The 21565-nt window shown below is 41.7% G+C and overlaps 1 protein-coding gene and 1 long non-coding RNA gene across 2 annotated transcripts; one reads left to right on the top strand and one right to left on the bottom strand.

Moving 5' to 3' along the window:
• Positions 1–8296: 8296 nt before the first annotated feature.
• Positions 8297–21144, bottom strand: stk17al (serine/threonine kinase 17a like). The gene is made up of 7 exons (XM_034894668.1): positions 20805–21144; positions 17059–17271; positions 12424–12568; positions 11470–11596; positions 11319–11367; positions 10829–11008; positions 8297–10044 (listed from the first exon to the last, which is right to left on the bottom strand). Exons 1-7 carry the CDS (start codon positions 20918–20920, stop codon positions 9753–9755), a joined length of 1122 nt encoding a protein of 373 aa, XP_034750559.1. The 5' UTR covers positions 20921–21144; the 3' UTR covers positions 8297–9752.
• Positions 12080–12619, top strand: LOC117958347. The gene is made up of 2 exons (XR_004659700.1): positions 12080–12206; positions 12243–12619. It is a non-coding gene; the product is annotated as an uncharacterized LOC117958347 (long non-coding RNA).
• Positions 21145–21565: the final 421 nt, after the last annotated feature.

Raw genomic sequence — 21565 nt, 5'->3', positions numbered from 1 at the left:
TGTGCACATAACCATATAGGGCTATTATATTTTATACAGCGATTGTGGCTTTTTGTGCTATAAAATATGTATCTTTAAAATAAGGGACCTCCATGTCTTCAGTAAAGGTAGTGGAGTAAAAAGTACAATAAATTTCCCTCTGAAATATTAATAAAAATACTGCATGTAATCACTCCTCTTGGTGGTGCTATTGAACAGGTTGTACAGTCACAGTGGTCCGTGAGGTGTTACTGTTATGTTTTTACCCCTGTGTGTTAGAATATAAACACAGTTGTCTGTGAGAGATTAATATATCTTAATTACTGACTGTTGCTGAACTTTGTACCTGAAAAAGGAGCCCATCCATTTATTTGGAAAAGGAAATTAGCCATAAGGGCACTTGCAAGTACATGTGCAGTTATGGATTTTTTTGCATAATGGGCCTTTTCTTTAACATGTCATGTATCATTGTGTAATGTACCAGGGTTGCTCAGTCTAGCCGTCCACAGGCAATAAGTTATAATGAGTCCAAACAGAAGTATCCACCCATTTTATAAAGAGTTTGTTTGGCTTTCTCAGTCCTGTCAGAAGCAGCAGGAAACATTCAGCCTTACACAATATTACATTTCCATAATTTAGAAGTAGAAGAAATACTCAGACCTTGTACTGTAAGTAAAAGTACCACATTTAAGAAAGTAAAAGCCATGCATATAAAGTAAAAGTACAAAAATACTAGCATCAAACATATACGTATATTACAAAAAGTAAACATACTCATGCAGAATGTCTCTCCCCCCTTTATTTGTAGATTCTATTTTGCCTTTTGAATCAGAATGTGCAAAGTAAATTAAGTTACAGACTATATGTAGTATAACTTATAAACTTCAAAAATATAACTTCAAAGGAGCAGAACATGGAATTACTCATGTATATATATATATTGAGTACCTCAAAATTGTGCTTAAGTACAGCACCTCGTAAATGTATGTAGATACTTTCCACCACTGCAATTCTGCCCATAAAAAGAAAAAAATCTAACACATTTGAGATGTTTTTAAAGGTCTAGCTGCTACTGGCACTTTGGGAGGCCTCACCATAAAAGCCTTCGGCCACTCTGGGATGAGGAACACCATGTTCTCTAGCTTTCCTATTCTTGAGAGTGGGCGTAGCTGTTAGCCACAACAGCCTAAAGTAATAATAGAGCTCTTTATTTATCTACATTTTTTTAGACAAGCTCATTTAATTTGACATTTCTCAGCGTGTCATGTATGAGCAGGGGTGAGAGCAATCTTGCATAAGAGCACCAGAAATCCTGCCATGTTAGCACTTCCAGGGACGTTTACTCTGCCGTTTCAAAGCATGAACCCCAATGTGACCGAGCTTATTATACTCCTTAATCTAAGGCAAACACTAAGTGCACTTTAGTTTGGCAGAAAACTTTAGGAATGTTGTGTTTCTCGTAAGGTTAGAGTAGATTTTTCTTTGGGATAACAGAGATGCTTTTGCAGCTGTTCTAGTGCTGAAGGCCTTGGTGTATTCTTGATCCACTGAAGCAGCTAGACCAGTGTCAACCAATGATCCGGAAATATCACTGTCATGTTTTTAGGCACAAAAATACTGCAAATAACAACTCATACCTTATTTCATGTGAAATAACAATGCTGTTTGTCATAGAGTCTCTGCAGCCTGAAGAACACAAACTATAGTATGTTACATGAATCTGCATGCAATCTGGATTCACTGTATTCTTGCTGGCATAACACAAACATCTCTGCGGGATGATCGCATTTTTCCCTTTCTAAGGTACTGTGCACTCGGCAGCTGTGGAATAATATTGATGTTCTCTACTCTTCTTCTATTTTCCCCCCACACACATTTTAATGCCCAGTGTTAGACTTCCAGACAAACAAATTATAACAGTTCAAGAGCATCTTGTGCCAGTGCATGGTTGATTATAGAATAAATTGTTAATATTGTGTCTTTTATGCAATATTGCAATATCTTTGACACAGACTACATAAATCCCTTTTCAAGCACAAGCTTAGAGCACAAGTCATTTCTCTCCAGTGAGTTAATAATAATCCTAATATAATCCTACACCTCAACTTTATGTATTTACTAAAATACGGAATAGTTGATCAAAGAAATATCTGTGTTTAAAAGCTAAAATACATCTCTAGCATTTTAGCATGCTAATATTTGCTAATTCATAACTTAACACAATGTATTGTACAGCCCAGCAAGATGGGAATAGCATCATTAATGTAATTCTTTTTCACATTTATATCACTATTGATGAACCAAAGTACTGGACAAATTTTGACCTGATGATGACACTTGAGGAAAAGTCTGGTGATCATCAATGTCATCAAGATTCATCCTCTGGGGGTCATGAATGTCAAATTCCATGGCAATCAAATCCAAATGATTTAAAAATATTTTAGGACCAAAGTGGTGGAACAAGCAACTATCCAACCAACAGACTAATTGCTATGTTAGCTGGGAGCTTTATGAATGACATTGAAGTTTGTTTGATTTTCAGTGTTCAAAGGGTGGAAACAATCTTTCCTCACTTATATTTCTAGGTCTTGTTCCCTGTTGACATTCACCTTGAAAAGTAGAAATCAAGGATGTCATGGTGACAAACTGGCCTCGGGCTTTCACATCAGGAATTATCCCAGCTGACAGACAAAGAAGGTAAATGTGTTCATCCAGACGTGGCGAAAAAAGCAGGTCCATTCGGCTAATAGATAGCCCAGGTGAGTCTGGGAGAGCGGAAGCCGCTCATTACTCAAAGGGCTTGTACCTTTTTACACCACTGGGGTTTTATTACCAGTTCTAAAGATAACATTGTTCTTCAAACAGTTTTCCATGACATGTTTGACCTCCAACTATTGTTTCCATGCTCTTTTTTTCACCCTTGGATTTAGCTGATTACATAAGGATACTTCAGACAATATGAAGATTTCCCACCCATGAACGAAATTGAACATGCATGCACGCACACACACACACAAAGAACCATGGACACATCTCCATTCCTCTGTGGAGGAAACTTGCATAGCACTAAATGCCAGGAGAAAAGGAAAACAAGTAGAAAGAAGGCATAAAAAGATGTGACAGCTGACATTTTGACTAATTTATTGTTCCAGGCTCCTGGAAACCTTGAAAATATTTATGGAGGCAACAAGTTCCACTGAAAAGTCACAAAGTCACAGCTCATAATACTGACAAGTCAACAAGCTCACACTGCCAACACAAACCAAACAAATTACCGTTAAAAAGTCAAACATGACCTATTGCAGCATCAACGTCTATTGGACGGATTACTGTACATATATCCATGATGCCCAGAGAGAAACCTACACTGTTATCCAGAATTAGTTGACTTTACTAGAGATTTGCTTGGAAACCTGTTGCCTCAAACCAACTAAGTTTTATACACAAGGTGAAACTTAAAGCAACACTATACAACTTTTGCCTCTTTGGTCCCCCTTCAGGCTGTCTCATTGGAAGTACAGCCCTAGCAGCCCTAGTAGCCCCAGCAGCCCTAGCAGCCCTAATCCCTAGTATCAGCTAACGTCAACGGTAGGTAGCAGCTAGCTAGCTAACGCTAGCTAGAAGGGTTTGTGGTGATTTTGCCCGGAACGCTACAAAGTTGTGAGTCATGACTTGAAGTTGTAACTGTGTCTGGAACGCAGCATAAGATGGTGAACATGGTTACACCTGATTAACATGCTAGACTCTTAGTCTTCTTTTGAAACCTAAACTTTTCAGACGAGTTAAAGTTGATATTATCTCCCATCTTTCGTAAACAAAGAATTTTTATGCCGAAGTTTAAGCAATGTTTAAGTAAGTTCTTATGGGTCATCATGTTGAAGAGGAGGTCCTGTCTTAAGGTAACATTTTATGCAATATATAATTTGTGATCATCATAGTATTTTATGTGCAGATATGAAAGTAGAAAGCAGTAAAAGAAAGGTAATGAATGAAAGGAGAAAAAGTAGACCATCATCTTAACCCAGCCCTAGAGTAAACCACGGGCTTGAATTCTGAATGTAGGTACTTGTCTGTGTGCTGTGTCCCTAATCCAGTACCGTAGTAAATAAGCAGAGCATGGTGGTCTGAAAACCTGGACTCCCACCCAAATTTGTAGCGATTCCGTGGACAAAGTTCACTGTGGGTACTGTGGCAAGTGTGTGTGTGTGTGTGCATAAACTGCAATTTAAGTAACATACATGTAAGTGAAAATTTGTGTGCACCGCATCCTGCAAATCCAAACAACAGAACCGACAGCATTTTTATTTCTTTCCATGAGCTTACCCACATTGAAATTGAACCTTTTAGGAATAATTTAGCAGTGTCCCTTGTTTTGGTTGGGTTCCTTACACAGCTTTTGAGTTGAAAAGTTCTCTCTGAGCTGAGTCTATTGTGTGGCTTTTTGAGTACTATGTGTGTGCCAGTAGTGCCCCAGTGTTAAGGGGGGATATAGTCACCACAGACAGAGGAAAACAGGCAGCAGCATCAGGTCATGCTACTCTTTGTTAAGAATGCTTTTGTTGTTCTTCAACCATTTCCAGGGACAGAATAAATAGCTCTGCTTAACCAAAGGCATTTGCCTCCCTCACTGCTATGAATGCACTGCCATGAGAAACATATTACCAGCGGTTACAAGTGTTTCTGGAAATTCTCTCCTCTCTCTTTCTTTTTTTGTTTTGGTAGTATCATTGCCACATCTATTCAGCGACATGGAGAATTTCAGCCAGGCTTTGATTTGTCGTGCTTGGTCTTATCTATATAGGATGTTGTGAGTTAAAGGGACAGTATCCCAGGGAACTGTGTAGATTCTTTCCTTGTTTTTCTTCACATAACCACTAGACCTCTTGCACTTGTGGGCTTCATGTGAATCTAAGGATCTTAAATGTCAACGCTGGAATGCAGCAGGAGTGATGTGGAGGACGTAAGTGAGAGGTCAGAGTGTCGAGGACTCCTTAATGGATGAAATCAAATGGTTTGATTATCAATACAATGTGTGATCAATGTCATACCTTCATGGCCTCACTGTAAAGGTGAGCATAGACTACACACACACACACACACACACACACACACACACACACACACAGAGTTTCTTGAGTTCTCTGACATCAGTGTACTCTCTCCACGGGATAATCAGGAACATGAGCATAAAGGAATTTCTTCTTCATGTAAGGTGCGAGGGGAACAACTTCTGAGAAAACCGGTGCACTCAAAGAGATCCGGAGATTGTGAGATTGAGAAAGACATGGAGAGCAAAAAACATGACAGTTAGAGTAGACAAAGAGAGGAGGAGGAGGTCAGGCAGATGAAGAGATTGGAACATTACGATGAGCTAGGTACACATTTACGTCTAACTAGGAATGGAAACAGGTCACTGGTTGGCCTAGAACATTAGGGAAAGAAACAAGGGCACTGTGCTGCAGGTGTCTGCAGTAGGACATAATCCTACAATGTGTGTACAACACTAGTGTGTAACAAGTTAGAATACAAAGACAGATTGATTCCAGTTTAGGTATCATAAAAAGGTTCAAACTATTTGCCACACACACACACACACACACACACACACACACACACACACACACACACACACACATTCAGATGACAAAAGCCACAGGGTGAAAAAGATCACCCAGCTGTCAAACAATCTTTGGTTATATAAGTGACTATTTTGACCTATGCAGTGTAGAATGTAGCCCTTTCTGCTTCCCAAGAGGTTTACTTTTTGAAATCCCAGCTCTGGATTTTCACAAACCTCAAGAGATCAATGTATCAGGGCCGGAGGCGCTGACAGACTTGTCTGTGGCTGGTTAGCACAAGATGAAACGCCTACAGCAATAACATCTTGCAGCCCAGCATATCAGACCCCAGGTTTCCTATAGGGCAAGAAAAATCAATATTTGTTATGCTAATGTCATCTGTTTTAGATGTTGTTACACAGCCTCAAGAGAGACAAATGGGATATTTCAAAATGAATATGCTCACTGTGCTGTATAAAAGAAAGATTTGTTGCCTGATAACTCTCAAAAACCATTAAGCAGGACCTTAGTTTCAATCCACAGAGATTGTTGAGAGCCGGTTATCTGGATGTCACAGTTGGCTTTCTGACTACTCTTTGTATTTGTTTGGATCTGTAGGAGCCAAGTGCTCTTTTACAGTGCAAACTGCCCGCATCCGTCTTACATCATCCTCTAATGGTCACCTTAAATATCAAAGTCGCATCAACGGATCCTGTAAGTCCTTCTGAGTAACAGACACTTGATTAACCACTTCAATAACTGTGTATGTGTATGTGAGTGCTGTATAAAAACCATCCCAACTCTTACTGCAAAAAACAAACCCCAGAAGAGGCATAGGACAAAGTTTGAAAAAAAAGACGGAAGGAGCCCAGTACACTGAACATTTCTGGCATTCCTCAGCTCCAATGCAGCAGCAGGATTTTCTTTAGGGGAAGTAGTCGGTCCATCCAAGAGCCACCGGAGCAGGACCCTGGTGGGAGCCTTCCTTTCTCCTCATTGGCCACAGGGGAGCTGATCTGGCTCAGTGCCATTAAAGCAAGAATTCAGGGTATTGGTGGGCAGGGATATTGTTCAACCTGAGACAAGTAAACAAGCACAAGAGTGTGTGCATGAAAGAGAAAGAGACTTTACTACAGTGGAAAGCATTCCTCTGTGTTCCTCTTCACAGGCTACTGGCATTTCCTGCCAAGTAAGTCTGCTTGATATTTATGGAAAACTGGCCCAAGAGAGTACTTTTAAGTTCTTTTGATACTCAGTTTCTCTAAATAGACGAATAGAGAAAAAGCAGATTCACTGCTAATGATATTGAGTGCAGTGATAATGTTGAAATGCTAATGTCCTTCCTTGAGGCCAGAAACAAAAGTGTTCAGATATTGGCTCCATGAGGATATTATTATCCAACATTTCTTTCTCATTAAATAAAAAAATCTGATATACTTTTTATTGAATTTATTCCATTTGGAGTTTGCACACAATCTGCAAGAAAACATGTTGGTGGGCCATTTCTTTACTTAGTTACTCACTAGCAGAAGTGAAGTTGAAGATTCCAACACTGCAGCCATGCTAGTGTAACCGGTGGGTAAAATATGGTCACGTGAGACACACGGAAATAAAGGCTCGGCTGGTAAGCGTTGACTTTCCTTTCCTGCTGCTGTCGCTGCCTGGTGTGCTGTGTGGTCGAGACGTTCGGGGTGGTGTGCGGGTTTGCTGGATGGTGCAGCCAAGCCAAGCCAAGTCACAGCACCACTGCTGTTTTGCCTTGACTAGATTGTTTACTCACTTACTCATGTGTTCCAACTTGTAGATCGCTCGTACTGGAATTTGTTTTGTTTGTTTATGAATGTGTTTTATTTTTATGGAGGAAAGTTTGTCCTGGGGTAGGGTGTATTCGTTCTAGTGAATTTCAATCAGGCAATAGTGTTTTTAGAAATAGTGGTTGCTTAAGTTAGTGGTCAATAGGTGGTGACGTATAACTGGCCTATTGTATTAGTACATTGCATGGTTTTAATGTTTTCGATATTTACATGTGGTGTTTTATTCGCTACCTTAATCTTGTTATACGCTCCACCTATGAAAACTGTTGAAACCGGTTTTTAAATAGTTTCTTCAAATGTATTAAACACTATTAATTAAACGGATATAACTCCTCCTGTGCCTTGGATATTTGGTTGTTCTGTTTTTTTTTTACTACATTAGTTCTGTTACCAATTGATTGTACTTTTAAGTGAATGTTGTTTTTACTGAGTTTGTAATAAGTTATTTTTCGTAGCTTTAAACAACCGCGTCTCTGATCTTTTATGTGGGCTTGCCTGTGTAGTGGGAGTCCCTGGGATTGGTAACAACTGAAACCATATTTTAAACTCTTTGGGTGGCGACTTTGGGTCTACAGGTCTCTTCGGGTTGTTGGCGTTCTAGCTTCCCCAGAATAAGGGACTGTGGGCTGTGTACAGAACACTCTGAACTGCCGGTCATTTCAGCAGACATTATGGAAGAGTTTAGGCAAGAAAAATTAGGCGTTATGCGGCGAGGAAAGTTAAGTTTAAGCACCTACTACTCAAGTTCGAGAAAAGATCGTGGTTTGTATTATAACACTCCCAATGTGAAAGTATTTTGTTTTCCCGGAAAAAGATTGGCTCCCTGGCTTGCCCTACATGTTAACGCCCACCCATCCTCCATTTAGCAGCAGTCAATTTGATGCTGACAGAAAAAAAAAAAAAAATGTCACTATAATAACTATCACACACAAGCAGGAGAGATTAATACAAAATGGATCTGTATTTGTTCTTTGTTACATTTTGCAATGCATACCATCAACATTTATTAATTTCGACATAACGTCCACAAGGACAAGTGCAAACCTGCCTGAAGTTCATGAGCAGAAAACGGATAAGTAATAGTTAACATACAAAATAAGACATGATATAATGATGTTAACATTCATACACTGGTAAAAAGACAACATAAAAATTAATTTACATATCAATCTACTAACTCACAATATACATTTCAGTACTTTGAGAAATACTTTCCAATTTCTCGGCTCCCGAGCATTTGAAGGCAAACGTCACATATTTTTACAAATCTTCAGTTGACCATGTCAATTAAATTATCAACTGCATATCAATTATCAATAATATCAATTACAATTTTCTTAACAAAACGGATATGTTGCTTTTAACCCCCGTCATTCCCTCTTTCCAAGACTGATATTTTCACAATATTTTAAGAGCCTTACATCTTGTGTCAACCTCGCAGTTAAGTTAAAAAAAAATAAAATAGTACTTGTGCAACTCGTGTAATAGCCAACAAAAACTAATATTTACAAAAGAAGTGAGGTCAAACAAATTGGCACTTTTTACATAAATGTAATGTGAAAAAAACGGTGTGTGGTGGAAAATGTTTAATATGTACAGTACATTGTGTGACAGCTGACTGTGCTTGAATAGCCTTTGGTTTCTTACTATTACATGGAAGTCCAATAACTAAATAAAAAGTGCTTGAGATTGTCCTTGAAAAAAAAAAATGCTACTATTACCATCTTAAACTCAGGCGTTGATGTGGTTTTGTGTATTTAAGGGGGTGAAGTGGTATAACAAACACACATAAATAAAACACATAAAACAGTGGAACAGTCTGGCTACAGCGTAGGGTCTGTCCTTTACTTTAATTCTCATTGTTAAGTACAACCATCTGTAAAAACCCTTCAACAAAACCCATCCCAAAAGATATGTCTGGGTCAGCTGAAGCATAACTTGTTTTCATGATGTCATTTCCCAATGCTGCCTCTCCTCTGAAACCCAGTTTAAAAGGCTAATTGGGTAAAAAGAGAATCAGTGTGCGTGCAGGAGTGAACTAGCCACAGCGTTCAGCTGGGCCCTGTCACTTTTAAGGCAGCAGTGCAGTCCTGTGACGAAAATCCTTTATGTCTTCACTCCTTTCTCCTGCATCTTTGTTCCTCTCACATTCCTTCCGTACAATCATAAAATCAGCACGGGGAAGCGTGTATTATTCAAAGAGATGCAGAGGTATTAAACTAGACACAGCTCAGCTCACAGACATCACAGCAGTAGAAGCAGCCAGCAGCAGGCATACAGCGTCCGTATAGCATGGCCCTAAGTCAGATCAAGACCAAGAAGCTGCAGGCTCACCGGCTTTCAGTATCTGCTCTTTGGAGTTTGAATTTGCACAGTCTCTCTCCACCTGGCGAAACATCGTTCAGCAGATCAGTTCCTGCTTTATCTCGGACCGCGTGGGAAAGGGGGGCTCACTGAAGGAGAAGGTGTCACGGCCTGTCTTCAGCCCACCCTGGCCCGGGCACGTGAGGTACGAACCGATCAAGTCCAGCTCGGGGGAAGGAACCGGGCTCTCGGGCTCTGACTCCGACTGGCTCAGCTCCGGCTCGTCCAGGGAGGAGGCCGACCTGGTGTGGAGGTGCGGGTGGGAGTGGGGATGGGGGAGCGAGTTCAGCCAGGGGTGGTTGAGGCATTCTTCTGCAGTGGCTCTCTTCCTGTGCACACAAACACAATAACACTGTGGATGAGTAAAAAGTCCCAAAGAGTTTACATAACCGACAGATTGCCTGGATCTTCCATATCCCTCAATTCGTTCTCTTGCAGACGTCTGCCATATTCCTTTTCAACATTTGATTTGGAAAACCACAAAGAAAACCACTTTTTTTTGCTCTCAAGATTTTTCCTCTCCATCTCATTCGAATTACTTAAACACTGAGGAATCGTCTTCTTTTTCCAACGCTACCAGGAATCTGCCGCAATTAAACGATACTGACTGGAGATTACGGCTCTGGATGTGAGACAGAGGCCGCTGCTGCTTTTCATCAACAAATTGGGGTGACAAGGTATGGGCTCAGTGTCGGAGCTGTCAATCAGAATTAGTTCATCAGAAATATGGTTTCATAACTTCCCATGAAAATCACCGTAGCTGAACTAATCTTCATTCTTCATCATGAAGACAAACAAAGCTGATCAGTGTTTGTTGCAATGTCAAAACACAAAGATACTAACCTAAAAAGTATCTTTTTTATTTTTTGAATGAGGTGAGTTTAAAGCCACCATTTGCAAAAAAGGAAATGAAGTCTCACCAAAGTGACACAAATCTTGTTACCACATACACTCATTTAGACGCTCGTGGATGTACTTGCGTGCCGGTGTGAACCTGACTCACATCCTTGATGTGTAAATCAGCTCAAAGTGATGCTGATGGAAACTTTTTTGGTTTTAGCCATATTTGGAACATTTGATTTTATCTTAATTTTTTACGGTAAACAGCCTCACCTGGGGTTTTTAACCAACAAGGACTTGATGAAGTCAACAGCCAGGGAGGAGATCCCCTCGAACGTGTCCTGCGAGTAGTCTACGTTGACTTGCGATATGTTGAGGAATGTCTGCTGCTTTTCGTCACCCAGGAAGGGAGACTCGCCCGTCAGCATGACGTAGGTCAGGACCCCGATACTCCTGGCAGGGAGGGAGGAAGAAAGGAAAGGTGGTTATGAGGCAATTTCTCATCTTTGATGGTTATAGACTCTGCTTTGCGACACACAACCTTTTTGCCAGTCTTCCACTGTGCTGACTAGTCGTTAACTGCAAGTATGAAGCAACAATAATCTTGTGGTCAAAGGTCTAGACTGCCTTTGCGTGTTAGGGAGGTGAAGTCACTGTCCTAAATATGTCTTCATTCTTAGATGTAAATCAGACTAAACGAGTTCTGCATGGCATCCGCTTTAATGAGTAGAAATAGTCACAGTAACTACTGTAGCACACTTACCACATGTCCGTTGCAGTGCTAATGGGTTCATAGTTCAGGATCTCTGGTGCTGCAACAGAAACACATTGCCCCAATTAGTTATGATTAATGGTACTCACATTGAAAAGACACAGGTGATTTGGGGTATTTAAGGGCTGAAAGCAGGACTCACCAACATACTCTGGGGTACCCAGGATTTCCCTGAGTTCTGTGATTTTGTCCATACGTCTGGATAAGCCAAAGTCCACAATGCGAATGTCCCCCAGAGGTCTAGCAGAGGTCAGCAAGATGTTCTGGGGCTGGAGATGACACACACAGGTCATTAATTACATGGAAATGTGGATGAGTTAGAACAGTTGATGGAACTGCTTCCAAGAGGATTTGGGTCTGGTTTGTCAGTCAGCATCTAGTTGCTTCTCTGAGATCATCCTCTAAGCCAGTTGTCTTCAATGTTTTGTCAAATCAAGGACCCCTTAACAAAAAGAGAGACGGAGCAGGGACTCCCTTTTACATATTATATATAATGAAGTTGCATATTAAACTAGGCCTCGAATAATGTATACAATGGCCTTAAGCCTTTGTAGATACAAACATGCACACCTTTTTTTGCATAGAATACTAAGATATTAAAATAATTGTTGGCAGGATTTTGTAAAAAGCCCGCTAAGGGTCCCGGCCCCCCTATTGAAGTCTCTCTGCTCCAAGCCAATCAGATGAGACTGAAAACAGACAGGATATCCCGGCCAACCACTGACATGGCTCCGTGGGTTGTGTGCGCAAATACCGGAGTATACGTTCAACTGTAATTAATTCTAGGTCAGACCGGCCCAATATTCATTCACTTTTAAAGGACTTGCATAACGTGTGTAATGAGAAACCAGATACATGGTTAATTTACAAGATGCGCAGGTAGAGAGATCAATGATGACTGCCTTGTTACCCCAGGGGCCATGAAAGAAAACATGATAGCTCAGTCAGGTTCCTCTACCAACTGATTCCTCGTGGGAACAGTGTCGTGACATATTGAATGAGTCAAGGTTGCATAACAGAAACCTTATCTCCCTCAGTTCACCACTCGAGGGAATAGACTGTGCTATATTGTCCTATAATCTTTCACTGAACTTACTTTCAGATCCAGATGCACCACATTGTTCCGATGTAGGAAGGCTACTCCATTCAGGATCTGCTTGGCCAGCCGGATTACATCTTTCTCATTGAAGGCCTCATCGCTATCACCAACACATTGGTTGAAGATTTCACCACCGGCGGCACTGGAAGGAAAGCACAGGAAGGAAAACTGAAAAAACAAAACAAGGATAAGACAGGGTGAAAAAAAAAATGAAAAAAAAAAAAAGAACTGTGCAGCCACCCAATGGAGTTTAGCTTGGCTGACTTTTATTTGTGGTTATTCACTTAACTTAGAAATTGTCATAATAAATTGTGCCTGAAACTGTACAAACACAGTCATTTCAACAACAAAAAAATTAAATGACGCAACACTTTGTCGTCATGAGTGTACTTTGGCTTTGAGGAACAAAGTCCATCCACATCTACACACGCATGAGAGTCCAACATGAATCAATATCATTTTTGGTTCCTTGCCTCTGCTTGTACCTTTTTGTTCTCATGAATATTACAGAAGATAACAAAAGGTCATATCGGCTTACAGCAGGTATAGATAAGGCCTCATACAGTCTGATATGCTTCAGTTTACTTACTTAATAAAAGCAAGGGGAAACAGAAGCAAACACTGGCCAACTGATAAAAGCCTAAACATTTTCGAAAGGTAGGTCAAGGTGGTAAGTAGATACTGTATGAGCCTCAGCCTGCGTAGCTTTTTGCTTGTTCGACCCAAAACAACTTTTGTGTGAAGATTAGCGTTTTTGGGAATTTAGTAATTAGACAACTCAACCGTGACTTCCCATATTTTCGTAGAAGGAATAGTTTGATTCCTGCCTGGTCTTGCTGCGCTTGTGTAACAACGTTAAGTAAAGTGGAGACATGGTGGATTTACGTTGGATGCTCCATCAGTCAGATCAATGCCTGAAGCTGACAGTTAACCCCAAAAGAACAATAACCATGTGTCGGGGATTTAGATGCTACGCATGCTTTTTATCAGAGGAACACTTGTGTGTCCAGGCCCTGGGCACGACTGTTACATAACCAGCACCGGCCAATCCACTGTTAGCTTCCTAATTGTGCACTCTTTACTATCCTCAGCTGTGAAAATAGCACCCATGTTTTAGGGGATTTTGAGGATATCCGTCATTGGTCTGTCTAATCTTTTTTTTTGCACCAAATACCTGACCTGCCCTGCCATCTACACCACTGTTTACAACCAGTAACATTTCATTGTGTGGAGAGACACAATGAAACTGCACTTAACTGTTTACATTGATCAGCATGTGCATAGTACATGCAGCAAGCTTGGTGTTAGTTTTTTCACTTTCGGGAAGGAAATGAAAGACATACGAGTGCGGATTGACAAACGAGTTTATTGTTGAAAACTGCAATAGTAAAAAACTAAAAGCAAAATGAACTTGAAATTAAATCTTTAGTGCATAACTTTTTGATATTAACAAACATTACATTAAAGCCATTGCCAAATGAGTTGCTACAAAGCTAATTAAGACTATTAGCTCCAGACAACTATTTCTCAGTATGGCTATGTTCAGAAACTAGTGTTGTCTTTTGCGCACAGAATCTTGACTGAAGATAATTACCTATTCTGAAGAGTCCATTGTGTTTTTTGTTGTTGTTTTTTTAAATTCTCCTTGTCCTCCTTGGTTTCTAGCAACTGTGTGGAGGAGGGATGCGTGATCACAGAAGGCTTGTATCATGTGGATGCACCGCCAGTTTTGTTGTCTTTACTTAGAATTAAGGGTTACAGAAACTACAAACTATAGCTTTAAAATCTGCCAGATTAACATAGTCCTCAACTATTACCGTACCTGTCTCGACCATTACATGCACAACAAAGTGTTTCAATAGCTTCATTAAGCCGTCAGCAAAGCGCCTGAGAGGATTTAATCTTGATAAAGACCACGTGTTTAAATTCAACAGACTGCACACATTCTGGCCAAGCACTTAGGAATGATCTGATACTTCCCCTTAAGTCTAAATATTGTTTCCTCGCTCTCCCTCCTTCCAAGAGAGTTAATGTACACATTACTTTAATGTGTAGGAGACATCCTCTCCGGCACCGAGCTGCAAGAAAAAACCCTCTGCAGCCAACACGAGTAATGGCACGGAGGAGCTAAACAAGCTGAGAACATATTAAGCTTTTCTCTTTTGTTTTATGTTGAACCAAGTCAACCTTCTGAAGGTGAAGCTATCTGATCCAAGCCCTTATTGGCTGGCCCCCAAGCCTGGTGCTCATTGACGTCACCTTAACAGAACCCGGTCAACCACTTATCTCAAGTCCGTTGGCTGAAGTTTCTGGACAGCGCTTTTACTCCCGTTTAGTCCAATTAAAGCCCAGTGAGGTCACTAGTGATCTGTGTTACTGTATGTTAAAGGGCAAGGAAATAAACAGGGCAATGCTTTTCATGCCACAGTAAGAGGAATCATATCGTTAAAAATATTTATTCTTTCTAAAATATGCATTTAGGAGAGTAAATAAACACCAGTATGATGGAAAATGAATGATCAGAGTAAGTTGTAAAATTAGCTAACTTATTAGATGTACTACAAAGCAAACACAATTAAAACATGGACTTAAACAAATGATACACTTCTGAACATGATGTCTTTTAACAGAACATCTGACATTTAAAGGGCTGTATTTTCTAATGCGTTATATGGGATACTGTCAAATATGTAGAGAAGCAAGAAATGGACCATAAATCATGGTATTGAATTCTACAGGAAGAACAACTAGTCATTCACTAATGTGCACAATTAAAGTGATGCACCTTCGTTTTTCATCAAAGTGGTCCTCCCTCAAACAAGTCATTATGCTAGGGCTGCCTGTGGAAATGACGCACGCTGTGGCTCTCAACAATGATTAGAATTCAACTTCTCGCTTCCATTTCTCAGACATTACCAAGGATGTGGTTGTGGCTGCAAGAAGTGTGTGAACAACACTTTATACCAGCATAGTGCCATGTGCTACTTTTAAGAGCCTTGCTTGCTGCTTACATTTAAACCCACAGGAAATGGAGAATAGTTTGCAATTCTCAAAACTCACAAACAGACAGTTTGAAGATGCAGCTTTTTGGTGTCCAACAGCTTGAATTAAGGAAAAACAAAACACACTAGATTATAACTGACAAAAGCAGCAGCTGACATGTACAAACTCAGCTCTTTAAGTGCTAAAATAGTGCAAGCTGATTGATCTTATGCTCAAAGACACTCAGTTCAGCTCTATTTGGAAACCAAAGAGGAACTTCGGACCAGTGCCGACTGACCTCCTGCCACGTCTTCTCTGCAGGCATGCAGGGGTGAACTGTGGTGCTACTTCCCCTTTCACACTTCAGTCAGAGGTCAGACCCCCCCCACAGAGAGATCTTTGTTCTGAGGAGGCATTCCATGTCTAGGGTGGGGGTGATTACCGAGGACTGGGGAGGGGAGGGCTTCCTGCCTGAGCAGCGAGCAGTTCAGGGACAGGGTCAGGGGAAGGTGGTTCAAGTGTAATTGCCCTGTGTTATCTCCCTGTAATGAGGCTAGCAATGTAATTAAGATGCTAAGTGTCCTTTCCAAGTCCTAATTAGAGGCCATGATTAGAGCAGTCAGAGAACACTTGATATGGATATGCATCATGTCATTTAACACCCAACAACAACAGACCGGAGCCAGACAGCCGGGAAGACCGTGCTGGGTCACTGAACAAGCAGCTCGTCCCAGCTGCTGCGCACCTCACCTGCATGTCGAGTCTAGAGTACAGAGCAATACGTTCTCCAAGTGGGGTGTTACTGACTCATTTGTAGCTCAATATCATTATTTTCACACAGTGAGCTCGGTGCAGTTCCGCCACGTTTGTATTTAAAAGTGACAGTTTGTGACGGCCATTTCGCATAACAAGTAACTGAGGTGTTGAGGCTACGTGATGAGCAACTAACCACAGAGAGAGAGAGAATTTCCATTTAAGGCTTCATGTCATATTTCACGAGCGAGTTTGTGTGTGTCTGTGTGTGTGTGTGTTTGTCTGTGTTTGTTTTTTTTGAGGGGAGAAAGATTTGAGTGACATGCAGCTGTACCCTCAGCAACCAGCACATAACTCAAAGCCAGGAATGGTTCACAGATCAGACGGAAAGATAAAAGCTGACAATTCTCATGAAAACCCCAACGCATTGACATGTAGGTCGAGCACAATGCAGGATGTTGCTTGACGTGTATGTAAGAGTCGATATGAGGTTTTCCGAACTCAGAGATTGTTACTAATTAAGTAGAAATTAATAAATAGGTTAGAGAGATTTCTCGAAGCCGGTTTGGTGTCCTCAAATCCCTCAGACATGGTACATGGAAAAAAAAAAACCCAGTCATGGAAAGTTAACAGTGAGTGATGGTTAAAGGATTTTCATCTCCCCTATGATTGATAGCCTAATCATTTTATCCCTAGTTTTCCTGGCATTGGTCATACACTGACAAGTGAGACAAGTTTATAAGGCCATTTAGATTACCGCATTCATTTTTCTCCTAAGATCAGCGGCAGTGAAAGGGTGTGTGCACAAGAGCTTAAACAAACCTTGGAGTGACAGTCAAAACATTGTTTTTTTTCAGTAAACATTTGAACTTTGTAAAGTCTACAGTATTGTCTTACCACTCCAGAACGAGGATGATTTCGTTGTTGGTTTCGTAGACCTCATGCAGAGCAACAACATAGGGGTTTGCCTTGGCTGACTCCAGCACGGCGATCTCGTTTAAGATGTCCATGCGGCAGTCCTCACCCTTCCGGCGCTTTCGCAGAAACTTGGCAGCCCACTGCTTCCCTGTTGCCTTCTCAATGCACTTTTTAACCACTGCAAACTTTCCCCTGGGAAACACAGAGGGGAGAGACCGAGAGTGAGATTAGTTAGGAGACAGAATAATCACAACCGCATTACTGGCTTTTCAAATATATTGTGTATGTGTAGAGATAGTTCAGTTCTGCATCCAAGTAGGCAACGGGACTACTGGATTTAATGTAGGTCACTGAAAACTGCAGCGAATGAAAGGCTAAAATTAGTGGACATACTCATAACAGTTAAAACTGCTATGAGGTGAAACCTAGATTACAGTGCAAGGCTTGTGGAAAAAAAAACGCCAAACGGCCACGAGTGCAACAATGTAGGCGAGGTTAAAGAACAGTTTAGAGATAAGAAGACGGAGCGGCATCATTTGAAAATATAGCCAAAGCTTTTCAACACTGATATGCTCAGCCGAGGAGGAGTCGTTAGACATTCATTCGAGATTTTCATCTTTCTTCTCCTCTTCCTCTAGCCTTCAGAAGAGTCTGAAAGGAGGAAGATAAGGCTGACAGTTTTGGCAATTGCTGCTGAATAGGGGGCAGGGACATGATAAGGCTAAGGTCAAGCAAAAACAAAGAGAAGCAACAGCTTGGTTGCTGGATGAAACTGGTAAAACATAAGATTAAAAAAAAGAACATCCACTAGTACAACCTCATCACCAGCAGTCATTTTTCTGCATATACATTGATGGATTCAAAGGAGGTGTCAAGGGTCAGCTGCGGGTGTGGGCAGGATGTCCGATGCGTGCAGAATTGCTTCTCTGTGTCATGAGCACAATCACTAAGCGTCCCTCCCAGGCTGATAATGAGGCCTTGCCCGCTTCCCTTTCTTCACAGCTGACAGCAGCAGGGACAAATGGGATTGTGTTGACACCTCCGCCCAGACCATCGGCCAGAGCCTGCTTGTCCTTTGACAATCGCACAAAAGCTGACCAGTCGGCTGACCAGTCGGCTGACGCAGCAGCCCCGAGACCAGGACCACCCACCAGGCCGCGGCTGGGTAGGCCAGGCCGGGGGGTCACTGCTGTTACAGTCAGGTTGGAGCCTGAGCAGCATGCCAAAATGGACACTGTAACCTCAGCATCTACGTCCAATTAACATCTCAATGCTTTAATGATCTGCACAATACAGGCTGCAGAGGGCTTAGGGACAGATGAAAAGATGACGGCAAACTGGGCAGAATCTAAATGAAGTGGCCAAGTCAGAAAGGTCCAGTCAGCACGATGCCGGTCACTTTCCCACACAATATTGCGCCAAGCCCACTGTGCCGCGGACCAAAAACAGCAACTGTTCTGGCCAGAGCTGGGTTCTGTTTTGGCTACCGCCCCGGCTGCTGTGAGGCCTGTTCCTTCTATTTCTATCCCCCCCGCCCCAGTCTCTCAGAATGGTGACAACTCATTGTTCAGAGTGAAAAGGCAAAACCTGTCATAGCCTTTTCATCGTTAATTAGCCAAGTTCAGAGCAGCTCGCTGTGGGCTGGGAACTACATATGGAGTGAAAAGGAATGACCGCTGGCCGTGGAAAGGAGCAACAGGAGGCCTTTTCAAAGGCTGACAGCAGGTCAGAGGTTAGTAAACACGGCAATCTTCCAGCCAGCTACGTTCACACTCTGCCGTGTCACAAGACAGATGCACTGAATGTCTTGGTTGTGCACAACATCACAGTGCTTTAATGTAATATATTAGACATTAAGTTCCTTATTTGGCATGCTGTGTTACAGTAGAAAAACTTTTGACTGATACTAAACACAATTTATGCAGATCAAACTGCTCATGTGCAGGATTATCGTCAGTAGAATCTGCCTGAAACCAGTTTGTCATTAATCATCACCATCACTGTGTCACCTAAAACTAACCCGCTCCAGCACTGGATATGGTGATAATTTGATTGAGAAGTTGGTTTCCTGTGGAGTCTGCGTTTTGTCTGCCTCTGCGGGGCACTGAATCATGTCTGAAGTGCGGTGAGAAATGACCCAGCTCTCATTTGCCTGCTTCACAGATTGGCCGACACACAAAACGAGTTCCACTTTCAGCTTTCGAGATGGCCGGGACATATTTTTGTGCACAGTTCTGCAGTAGACTACGTTTCATGATTCCAAACTTGATGATGAAAAGGTTTTGAAAACAAGGCGTATTGCTAAAGATGCATTTAGTGGAAGAATTCAACTTGGGCACCTATGAGTTCTAATACGGTCAACGGTACGGGTTCTAATGTACAGACTATACGGCTGATCTGCCAGCATACATTCCTGCACTTAATGCGATTATGAGGCCTGATCTCAGGATGTTGTTGGGTCAGACTCATGGGAAGAGGAAGGAAAGAGGATGAAGGGTTGAGGTATGAGGGAGAGGGGGCTTTTAGAGGCTGTTTCACTTCATAGGCAGCCACAAGCCAATCCCCCCCATAGTTCCTGGCTGCTGTCCCAGTATGTCCCAGGGTGTCTGACAAGGAAAACTGGCTGCTACCAACTGACTCTTTATTTAGGCTGTCCAACCACTCTCAGGAAGCAAACTTACAGTAAAAATTGGGAGTTTAAGAGACAGATGCAGAATTGGCACAAACGGCAATCCAACAGCTGTCAGGTTAAGTGAAACCCAAAGAGTCAACTGCAGCTCCCTGTGCTAATGCAGAATGCTTTTTGAGGAAAGTCATGATTATCTGGCACATTGGGGAATCCCCACTTAGGCTAAATTCTGATGGGATGTGCACTACTGTTTCTGGTATCCACACACCAGTGAGTTTGACCCGCAAAATGCATATGTGGCTGAAGAGAGAATGAGAAAAGTAGCAGATGAAATAACATATGTCATGCTGCATCTCCTGGGAAAACCGGTGAACAGGTCTATGTGCCGTATTAGATCTGATTTACATTCAACATAATACACAACGTCAACATAGAGAAGTAGGTGGTCACCTGGTGTTTTTAGTTCTCTCATTGTCCCTTATGCATGTTTTTGTCACTTTATCTCTCCAAATCATCACTCATACTGTGACACATTAAAAATATGACTTCAAACTACTGACAGTGAGCTCATGAGGAAGTTTACATTTGCACCACCACACGCAGTAGGATCCTGTAGACCACAAAAAGTGTGCATGGACAGAAACAATAACACAGGAGTTTATGGAGTTTCCAACCCAGAGTAAATGTGTTCACTTTTTATGGAATACACGAAAAAACAATGTGTAGACATGTCCAAACTTCGCTTTAAGTCCCTCGACTGAACGTTATAGTCTCCAGCTTCTACACATAACTCATCACTGTCCAACTCGTAGTTAAACCAGAAGACTAGAAAATAAATCAGGAACCTGAAACCCTAAGATGCATAAATACGCACCATCGCGTGTGCCAAAGTGCGTCTTCGTTTGCTCCTTTCCCCGAGATGAATGCAGGATTGGACATGTTTAATTAACACGCTTCACGTGCAGACAGCAAATCTAATATAATAACCACACTGTCATACACGCATCAAGATAGAGTTGCAAATCCAGTCCAACTCAACACACGGATGCGTTTTTTTCTTCCATCACTGAACGCTGAAAACAACAAACAGACTCACCTGCCCAGAAGTTCTCTGCCGACCAGATCGTAATTGGCTGTGAACGGGTCCGATCTTATCCTCGTGTGGATTTTTGTCACCATTCCGTTATTGCTCATCTTTGCTGAATCTAGCATTGGAGTTTCGCTTGAATCGAAGCAATTTTCTTCCAATTAAACACACAACAAATACGAATTTCTCAAGTGAAAACTCGCATGATAAAGTGGTCAGTAAGAGCTAAGAGCAGCTGTGTCAAACCACCGGGAGGTAATCCGGATATACGTGCGTCCCAAGCCAAGTAGATGCTGCCCAGCGGGAGTGTGGCACTACAGTCGGTGCGGCAAATTAGTTCGAGTGCTACTACACATTCCTGACAATAAACTCCTTGTTCGGGCCGGCCCCCTGGGATGACGCTCCGCATCGGGAGCCAATGAATGGGCTGCAGAGGCGGGGCAAGCGGGTGCAAGTCAGTTGGCAAGTGGTGCGTTCAAGTGGCAGAAGCTTAGCGTTGCAGGCACACAAACAAAGCCTTTCATCGTTAGTTCCAGTTGGATAGTTCTAATGAGCACTTCAACTAATAAAAATATAGTAATGATTAAACATGGCACACATAAAACATAAATATATCAACTGCGCACTTCATCTTCTTATAATTTACATCAATAGCCTAATAGTTACCATGCACACTGTACCTTTAGATGCATGAGTCTTAAAGTGCAGAGAAAGAATTTAAATGTTGGCCAGGTCTAATTTATAACACACTTAAATGGTAATTTAACCTC

The sequence above is a fragment of the Etheostoma cragini genome, chromosome 15 (assembly GCF_013103735.1).
Source record: "Etheostoma cragini isolate CJK2018 chromosome 15, CSU_Ecrag_1.0, whole genome shotgun sequence".
Classification (NCBI taxonomy): domain Eukaryota; kingdom Metazoa; phylum Chordata; class Actinopteri; order Perciformes; family Percidae; genus Etheostoma; species Etheostoma cragini.
The sequence above is the reverse complement of the archived record's forward strand: the minus strand, read 5'-3'. Positions and strand labels throughout refer to the sequence as shown.

Excerpts from the sequence above, each read along its gene's own strand:
- stk17al (XM_034894668.1), bottom strand. The coding sequence starts at position 20,920 with ATGCTAGATTCAGCAAAGATGAGCAATAACGGAATGGTGACAAAAATC. Across the intron at positions 11,368-11,469 it reads GGGTACCCCAGAGTATGTTG|CACCAGAGATCCTGAACTAT; the intron begins GTGAGTCCTGCT and ends TTTCTGTTGCAG. Across the intron at positions 10,045-10,828 it reads TTGTTGGTTAAAAACCCCAG|GAAGAGAGCCACTGCAGAAG; the intron begins GTGAGGCTGTTT and ends TTGTGTGCACAG.